The sequence below is a fragment of the Pseudorasbora parva genome, chromosome 7 (genome assembly GCF_024679245.1).
Source record: "Pseudorasbora parva isolate DD20220531a chromosome 7, ASM2467924v1, whole genome shotgun sequence".
In the NCBI taxonomy this organism is placed as follows: domain Eukaryota; kingdom Metazoa; phylum Chordata; class Actinopteri; order Cypriniformes; family Gobionidae; genus Pseudorasbora; species Pseudorasbora parva.
Genome location: NC_090178.1, coordinates 374,036 through 384,360, shown reverse-complemented (window position 1 = coordinate 384,360; position 10,325 = coordinate 374,036). Strand labels below are relative to the sequence as shown.

The window sequence follows — 10,325 nt, the reverse complement described above, 5'->3', positions numbered from 1 at the left end:
AAACTCTACAGATCGCCTGGTGGATCAGTGAATACCAGTGTCCGGGGTAAATAACTCTTGTAAACTCTATTATAAACTCTATTATAAACTCTACAGATCGCCTGGTGGATCAGATGAGAAACTCTTATAAACTCTATTATAAACTCTATTATAAACTCTATTATAAACTCTATTATAAACTCTATTATAAACTCTACAGATCGCCTGGTGGATCAGTGAATACCAGTGTCTGGGGTAAATAACTCTTATAAACTCTATTATAAACTCTATTATAAACTCTATTATAAACTCTATTATAAACTCTACAGATCGCCTGGTGGATCAGTAAATACCAGTGTCCGGGGTAAATAACTCTTATAAACTCTATTATAAACTCTATTATAAACTCTACAGATCACCTGGTGGATCAGTGAATACCAGTGTCCGGGGTAAATAACTCTTGTAAACTCTATTATAAACTCTATTATAAACTCTACAGATCACCTGGTGGATCAGTGAATACCAGTGTCCGGGGTAAATAACTGTTGTAAACTCTATTATAAACTCTATTATAAACTCTACAGATCGCCTGGTGGATCAGTGAATACCAGTGTCCGGGGTAAATAACTCTTGTAAACTCTATTATAAACTCTATTATAAACTCTACAGATCGCCTGGTGGATCAGATGAGAAACTCTTATAAACTCTATTATAAACTCTATTATAAACTCTATTATAAACTCTATTATAAACTCTATAGATCGCCTGGTGGATCAGTAAATACCAGTGTCCGGGGTAAATAACTCTTGTAAACTCTATTATAAACTCTACAGATCGCCTGGTGGATCAGATGAGAAACTCTTATAAACTCTATTATAAACTCTATTATAAACTCTACAGATCGCCTGGTGGATCAGTGAATACCAGTGTCCGGGGTAAATAACTCTTGTAAACTCTATTATAAACTCTATTATAAACTCTACAGATCACCTGGTGGATCAGTGAATACCAGTGTCCGGGGTAAATAACTCTTGTAAACTCTATTATAAACTCTATTATAAACTCTACAGATCGCCTGGTGGATCAGATGAGAAACTCTTATAAACTCTATTATAAACTCTATTATAAACTCTATTATAAACTCTATTATAAACTCTATTATAAACTCTATTATAAACTCTACAGATCGCCTGGTGGATCAGTGAATACCAGTGTCTGGGGTAAATAACTCTTATAAACTCTATTATAAACTCTATTATAAACTCTATTATAAACTCTATTATAAACTCTACAGATCGCCTGGTGGATCAGTAAATACCAGTGTCCGGGGTAAATAACTCTTATAAACTCTATTATAAACTCTATTATAAACTCTACAGATCACCTGGTGGATCAGTGAATACCAGTGTCCGGGGTAAATAACTCTTGTAAACTCTATTATAAACTCTATTATAAACTCTACAGATCACCTGGTGGATCAGTGAATACCAGTGTCCGGGGTAAATAACTGTTGTAAACTCTATTATAAACTCTATTATAAACTCTACAGATCGCCTGGTGGATCAGTGAATACCAGTGTCCGGGGTAAATAACTCTTGTAAACTCTATTATAAACTCTATTATAAACTCTACAGATCGCCTGGTGGATCAGATGAGAAACTCTTATAAACTCTATTATAAACTCTATTATAAACTCTATTATAAACTCTATTATAAACTCTATAGATCGCCTGGTGGATCAGTAAATACCAGTGTCCGGGGTAAATAACTCTTGTAAACTCTATTATAAACTCTACAGATCGCCTGGTGGATCAGATGAGAAACTCTTATAAACTCTATTATAAACTCTATTATAAACTCTACAGATCGCCTGGTGGATCAGTGAATACCAGTGTCCGGGGTAAATAACTCTTGTAAACTCTATTATAAACTCTATTATAAACTCTACAGATCACCTGGTGGATCAGTGAATACCAGTGTCCGGGGTAAATAACTCTTGTAAACTCTATTATAAACTCTATTATAAACTCTACAGATCGCCTGGTGGATCAGTGAATACCAGTGTCCGGGGTAAATAACTCTTGTAAACTCTATTATAAACTCTATTATAAACTCTACAGATCGCCTGGTGGATCAGATGAGAAACTCTTATAAACTCTATTATAAACTCTATTATAAACTCTATTATAAACTCTATTATAAACTCTACAGATCGCCTGGTGGATCAGTGAATACCAGTGTCTGGGGTAAATAACTCTTATAAACTCTATTATAAACTCTATTATAAACTCTATTATAAACTCTATTATAAACTCTACAGATCGCCTGGTGGATCAGATGAGAAACTCTTATAAACTCTATTATAAACTCTATTATAAACTCTATTATAAACTCTATTATAAACTCTATAGATCGCCTGGTGGATCAGTGAATACCAGTGTCTGGGGTAATTAGCTTCTAAGTAACTGAATTGGATTACTCTTCTCTTGAAGAGGTGAAGTACGGGAGTAGCGACTCTTATGTTTTCTGTAATTTATTTACAGTTACTTCTGAACTAAAACTGTGTCCAGACAGTAGAACACGTGTATATAATACAACAGTGTAATTAACATTAATGTGTAATTAACATGGAAAGTCTAATTATTAAATGCAGGTTTTTATGTATCGTCAGATTTGTAAGGCTTTGCTCAGTTAATAAGAATAATTGGTGTGGTTTTATATTATTAATTTGATTGAATATAAAGAGCCGTTTCTATCCCAATCTCTAGCCGAGTTTGACTTCGGATTTATAAAGTAATTATGAATAATTCAATACTTTTGGGAGAGATTTACAGTAATCTAATTATTGAAGATGTAATTAGAAATAATTACTATTTTAGAGTAACCCACGAACACTTTAAATACTGACAATACAATAATGATTGAACACTGTGACTGATCATTTATTCTATTAAATATTTGTATTAGACTGTGACAATACTTATGACTAGTTATAGTTATTACTATATTATTGGCTATACCTATCATTATTATTATTATTATTATTATTATTATTATTATTATTATTATTATTATTATTACTATTATTACTATTATTACTATTATTATTAGGCCTAATTAGACGATAGCCTTCATTAAACATACACTACGCCATTATTAAACACCGACTGAAGCTGCTAATAAACTCATGTTTAACCCGATCCTGATGTGTGTGTTTATTCCTCCAGGTGTGTTTATTCCTCCAGGTGTGTTTATTCCTCCAGGTGTGTTTTTAATATTTCTCTGCTCTGAGATCTGCGGAATATTGAATCTGCCACCGCGGATCGTCTTCTGGATTTACTCGCTTGTGAATCGCGTCGTTTAAACGATTTAAACTGCATAATAATAATAATAATAATAATTATAATAATAATAATAATAATAATAATAATAATAATAATAATAATAATAATAATAATAATAAGTCTGTTATTTATTCCGCGGGTTTTATAATTCCACAGGTGCTGTTGTTGAGAGACATAATTCTAAATAATTCTTTCGGTTTACAAAATGTGCGAATTTTCTTATTTATTGTTTTTATAAATATTATTATTATTATTATTATTATTATTATTATTATTAATCTGTGATCGCATGAATCTGTATATTATATTAGAGAGAATAAAAGGCTCGTCTCAGTTCGCGCGCAAGCAAAAACACATTAAATGCACAAACGCCGTGAATAACAAACACATTCACACAATAGAATATCTGTAAATATAATAATAATATAAGGATAATATAGTAATAATAATAATAATAATAATAATAATAATAATAATAATAATAATAATAATAAAGGACCTGCGGGATCTGTAGGTTTTTACCCAATAGTGCATTGATGTGCTGTTCAGTTAAACGCTCTGCCATTAAATAATAACAGTTATAACAATTACAATTAAATAACCATCTCAACACTGTAATTTGAAACATTTCGACACATTTAATGCGAATTTGAAAATTAAATATAATTCATTTTCAATAATTAAAAAAAAAATATTATATAGAAATAAAATATGATATCATTAAAAACGTAAAAAAGCAATCGAAGAAAATACACTCCTGTCTCTCGTCTTCGGCCGAAGCATGATTTCATCAGTCCTGAGCTTTCGGTGCTTTATTTACACAATGAAGAAGCGAACACACACTTTGAGTTCAGATGTCGTAATAACAATAACAATACACACTTTATTTACATGAGTTCACAGAGTCTGTGCTTGGCGAGGCCTGGAGTCCGCCGGAGGCTCGAGATCAGAGTTTGCTTTGCGTGTTCATGGGTTAGCTCGTTAGTAGTCCAGCTGTGTGTGTGTGTGTGTGTGTGTGTGTGTGTGTGTGTGTGTGTGTGTGTGTGTGTGTGTGTGTGTGTGTGTGTGTGTGTGTGTGTGTGTGTGTGTGTGTGTGTGTGTGTGTGTGTGTGTGTGTGTGTTAGCAGTCCTGCGGAGGAGTGTGTGTCAGACTGTGCCGTCGCAGGTCGCAGTTGCGCCGAAACACCTTCCCGCAGCGGCCGCAGGAGAAAGGCTTGAGGTCTGTATGGGTGAGAAGGTGAGTTTTCAGGTTACTTCTTTGATTAAAGGTTCTTCCGCATGTCGGGCATTTGTGAGGAGATTCCTGTTCAGATTTGAAGCAAGCAAAGGATTATTCCCTTTAGTTTTCCATCAGATATGCATATTCATTCCCAACATTTCAGGCCCATGATCAAAGGTTGCATCCCAAACATAACATAAAGCAGAGCTCAGCGAACAACTGCACAATTATGATCTATAAATAAATAAATAAACATTACCTGCAAGTGCAACGTTTTATGAACCGCCAAAGTGCGCGACTGACAAAAGCCCTTCCCGCACTCCTGACATTTGAACGGTTTCTCCTTGGAGTGAATATATCTGGAAAACAGGCGAGACTCGATCAGCTCCGCGAGCAGAACAACAGCAGAGCCACACACACACACACACACACACACACACACACACACACACACACACACACACACACACACACACACACACACACACACACACACACACACACACACACACACACACACACACAGGAAACATTCTGCATTTTTACTTTCTCATAAAAACTCCTCCTGTGTGATTTATAAGCCTTTTGTAAAGTGGGGCCATGGGTAATGTCCTCATATTTCACCCTCTCCTGTAATACCTGTGTCATACCCATGGCATTATACACATTTGTGTCCTCATATGGCACAAAAACATGCCCCCCCCCCCCCCCCCTCCCACACACACACACACACACACACGTTTGTTTTTGTTAAATGTGGGGTCATTCCATGCACTGTAAAATAAAAATAAAAATCTGGTCTCAAATTGAACATTTTCTAGTGACTGATCACATCTCAATTTTTCAGAATTGATGTATTTTAATTCACAGAAATTCAATTCTGCCAAATGGTAAATGTAGATGATAGAAAATGTTCAATTTGAGACTTTTTTATACTGTACAAACTGTAATTTCTACCCCCCGACACTGCCCCTAAACCTGCCCATCACACACACACACACACACACACACACACACACACACACACACACACACACACACACACACACACACACTCTCTCACACACACACCTGTGGTCTCGCAGGTGGTCCTGTCTCCTGAAGGCCTTGTGGCAGATGTCGCAGGTGTACGGCCGCTCGTCCGTGTGCGTGCGCTCGTGGATCAGCAGGTTGTAGGACTTCGTAAAGTGTCTCCCGCAAAACTTGCAAATAAATTCCTTTTTGCTCTTGGACGGGAGTCGGCCGCGCGCGGGCTTGCGGTCCGGGCTGAGCTTGCCCAGATCCTGCCCGGGTTTGGGCGGGTCCTCCTGCGTGGCCGCGCGCGCGAGGTTGGCGAAGTCGAACCTCGGTCTGTCCTTGCGGAGCGCGGGCACGACGCGCGTCACGGATCCGTGTTTGGGGTGGAACAGATGCGCGGCGAACGGAAGGGCCGCGGAGAACGGGAAGCGCGCGTCCACGAGGCGCGGGACCTGCGGGTAGCCCAGAGTCCAGTGCACGCCGTGGACCGAACCGAGCCCGTACAGATGATCCACGGCGGCGGGGAAGGGCAGGAACAGAGCCGGGTGCAGAGGGACCGGGGCCGGGAGAGCCTTACTGCCCATGGCGGAGCCGAGCGAGCGGGGTCCTGGACACACACACACACACACACACACACACTTTAGCACTTAGCAAAAGATCTTACTCAAAACATGCCCACACTTAAAAAAATGCTGGGTTAAGAACAACTTAAATTGGGCTGAAAATTTACTCAGCAATTGGGTTGATTTAACCCAGCGGTTTGCTTAAGATAACCCAATTGCTGGGTTAGTCAATTTCATCCCAACTTCAGTTGTTCTTAACCGAACACTTTTAGAGTGTTAGGGAATATATCACATCTCCGAGATCCTAATGTTTGAGATCTGACTACACTCTTACTGCCCGTACACACACACACACACACACACACACACACACACACACACACACACACACACACACACACACACACACACACACACACACACATTCTGCATTTTTACTTTCTCATAAAAACTCCTCCTGTGTGATTTATAAGCCTTTTGTAAAGTGGGGCCATGGGTAATGTCCTCATATTTCACCCTCTCCTGTAATACCTGTGTCATACCCATGGCATTATACACATTTGAGTCCTCATATGGCACAAAAACATGCACACACACTTTATCACTTAATAATAATATATTATGCATGGGAATATTTATAATAAGGGATTCTCCTTCTTCATCTCCAGATTGTTTTGCTGTCTTGATTTCTAATCTCTAAACTGTAACGCGCTTTACACACACATCTGAATCTAATTCTCTCGGGGGGTTTTCTTCTGCTATCGCCATTTAAACAAATAGTCGTGTTTAAAACACTACAATTATTACAATGAGTGTGTGTGTGTTTAAAATATGTGCATAATATTCCAATCACAGAAAAAAATCTCTAATGCCTGAGATCCTCGGCAGCCTTTGGAGCGGTGTCGGCGGTGGGCACTTTCCCTCAGAGAATCGGCAACGCATGTATTTTTGGGTGTCCAGATAGAGTGTGAGTGTGTGTGTGTGTGTGTGTGTGTGTGTGTGTGTGTGTCCAGATAGAGTGTGTTGCCCAAAGGGAAAGCGCCCGCCGCCGACACCGCTCTTAGGAGAAGAGGCTCGACCTGCGCTGCGCCTTTGGAGCCCCTAAAGGTTCGGTAGAGCCATTATTAACAGCCAGAAGGATTATTTCTTGTCATTCGAACCTTTAATATCTTAAAATGATCTTTGGAGTTGAGTAAACTTCATTAGGTTCACTGGGGCTCTAGACCCATTGGGTTCTTTACTCAACTCCAATGAACCTTTCATGATAAAAAGGTTCTATAATGACAAGAAATAATCCATTTGGCACTTCAAAAGTTTTCTATATAGAATAAAAGTGTTAATACAGAGCCTTTTGGGGATCCAAGTACGCATCGCAGATAGAACCCTTTCTTCTGAGAGTGGGACTCGTTATCATGTTATCGATTAGCCGGACTTATTACATCTCATGTGAAGTCAAGTCAACTTTATTCATATCGCGCTTTATAAGGACAACACTGAGGTCCTGAGATCTGACTGCAATAACATTCAATACTGAGATCTGACTGCAATCAAATATGATGAACAATCCCAAATAAAGGCCATGAATATTCGCTGAGTGTGTGTGTGTGTGTGTGTGTGTGTGTGTGTGTGTGTGTGTGTGTGTGTGTGTGTGTGTGTGTGTGTGTGTATTAATAAGCGTTTCTTATGATCGGAACTCAGCGGCGACAATCAAACTTTTCGATTACCAAAAAAAAAAAAAACTAAACATTTAAAATATTTAGCATGAATGATCAATATTTCCGTGGCATGCACAGCTCGGGTCGTGTCGAGTGTGTGTCCTTCAAGAGTTTCTGTCAAAGAGAATAAAGTTGTTCTCTCACCCACAATGCAAAGGTCGCAGTTTGACTGTAAATCCGCACAGCCCGAAGAACTTCAGCTCAAACTCATAACTCCAGTCCGAGCCTCGGGAGTGTGTGTGTGTGTGTGTGAGTGTGTGAGAGAGTCCGCGGATCTAGAGCTGGATCTGGACCTGCTCTGGGTCTCCGGATCGACGGGTTCGTGTTCTTGTTCGGGCGGCGGAGCTTCACCGATCGACCCGCCCCTCTCTCTCTCCCTCTCTCTCTCTCTCTCTCACACACACACACACACACACACACACACACTCCTGCAGTCTGTGCTTACACGAGGAAACTAAACTTTAATTTACTTGCAGTCAATAAGGATAATTCCGCGATCGTTTATTCGATGATTTCCTTCTTCCGCGGAACGGTAACGATAGTTTCCTTCAGTTAATATCGTTCCGTTCATTTATTAACGCGCCACTGAAGAAATAAACTCATACAAGTTTAAAGAAGAGCGAAATATAATTATCGAACGAGCAATCCTATGAATTATGAGATTGTTTTTATGGAATCGGCGAGTTATTAGGAGAATTATGTCAGATTTAATTAACACTAATATCTGACATATAACACTAATATCTGACATATAACGCTAATATCTGACATATAACGCTAATATCTGACATATAATACTCTAATAATTATCAATCAGATAATTCAGTCCAAACTAAGCCAGTTTATATTTATAATCCACTGTTATTCTCGATATGAGAGATTTAGTTTAGCATATTTATCAAACGGAGGAAAAATAACATTCATTGCAACAACAAAAAGCATACGTTTACATGTTTTGTATTTATATAAATAAGCATCTGATCATAATGATTTAAATGTGCCGCGCTGTTATTAATGTCATGCATATTCATACATATGATAAAAGCCGAATATTTGTGGGTTTGTTTAGATTATGGTTTTAAAATGCAAAACAAACGATTTTATCTTTTATATTAAAGATAAAATCGTTTGTTTTGCATATATATATATATATATATATATATATATATATATATATATATATATATATATATATATATATATATAATATCAATAAATAGGTTAAGCACATTATACTGAACAATTGAAGTGAAACAGAATAATAATGCGCCTAGTGTGTGTGTGTGTGTGTGTGTGTGTGTGTGTGTGTGTGTGTGTGTGTGTGTGTGTGTGTGCTGTGAGCTGAAGGAACAGTGCATGAGGACATGATGAGCAGTAAATATGATCATAATGTTTATGAGCAGTAAATATGATCATAATGTTTATGAAGGTTATTGCTGCTCTGATTGCTGGAGTGAGAGTGTTTAATGCTGTTCCTGAGGGAAGAGCGCCACCTGTCGGCCGCGGGCAGAACTGCCTGATCATAATACACCTGTTCCTGGATCAGCCTCAGACTGACTGAGCTGGAGGCCGAGTCGACGCCTCAAACTGGTCGTTGTGCTCCTCAAACCATTCCTGAAGCATTTGTGCTTTGTGTCAGGAGCATTATCCTGCTGGAAGAGCCACAGCCACCAGAATACCGTTTCCATCAAAGGCTGAACATGGTCTCAGCAATGCTTAGGTAGGTGGAGCGTGTCAAAGGAACATCCACATGGATGGAGGACCCAAGGTTTCCCAGCAGAACATTGGCCAAAGCATCACACTGCCTCCGCCGGCTCGCCTTCTTCCCATAGTGCATCCTGGGGCCATGTGTTCCCCAGGTAAGCCACACACACACACACACACACCCGAGAACCATCAGAACCAGCATTAACTTCTGGAGCAGTTTGAGCTCCAGTAGCTCGTCTGTTTGATCGGACCCCACGGGCCAGCCTTCGCTCCCCACGGTCATCAATGAGCCTTGGCCGCCCATGACCCTGTGGCCGGTTCTCCACTGGTCCTTCCTTGGAGCACTTTTGATAGATACTGACCACTGTAGACCGGGAACAGCCCACAAGAGCTGCAGTTTTGGAGATGCTCTGACCCAGTCGTCTAGCCGTCACAATCTGGCCAAACTCGCTCAAATCCTTACGCTTGCCCATTTCTCCTGCTTCACACACATCAACTCTGAGGACTAAATGTTCACTTGCTGCCTAATATATCCCACCCACTAACAGGAGCCGTGATGAAGAGGTCATCAGTGTTATTCAGCTGTCAGTGGTCATAGGCCTACTTATCTTTTCAAACAACAAATAAAAATTGTTTTGAACAAAATGAACAATTTAAACAGATAAAAGCATTATGTTGTATGATCCGCCTGTTTTACGTGACTCTTGAGATATTGCATTAAAACGCTGAATGGAAACAAAGATGCGAATTAATTCTAATAATATGAACAAAAAACTCCAAT

General features: G+C 39.1%; 1 protein-coding gene across 4 annotated transcripts in view; it reads right to left on the bottom strand.

The window, feature by feature from the left end:
- Positions 1 to 4,090: 4,090 nt before the first annotated feature.
- Positions 4,091 to 10,325, bottom strand: part of osr2 (odd-skipped related transciption factor 2) — a 10,514-nt gene continuing 4,279 nt past the window's right edge. The window contains exons 1-4 of one of the 4 annotated variants that reach the window (XM_067449462.1): positions 7,982 to 8,154; positions 5,614 to 6,166; positions 4,802 to 4,901; positions 4,091 to 4,626 (exon numbers count right to left, since the gene is read on the bottom strand). In XM_067449462.1, coding sequence (XP_067305563.1) covers positions 4,444 to 4,626; positions 4,802 to 4,901; positions 5,614 to 6,143 — 813 coding nt within the window. In that variant the 5' untranslated portion in view covers positions 6,144 to 6,166; positions 7,982 to 8,154 and the 3' untranslated portion in view covers positions 4,091 to 4,443. Of the gene's footprint in view, positions 4,627 to 4,801; positions 4,902 to 5,613; positions 6,167 to 7,981; positions 8,155 to 10,325 lie in introns of those variants that run through there. The other 3 variants (XM_067449466.1, XM_067449464.1, XM_067449465.1) reach the window with 3 other exon arrangements.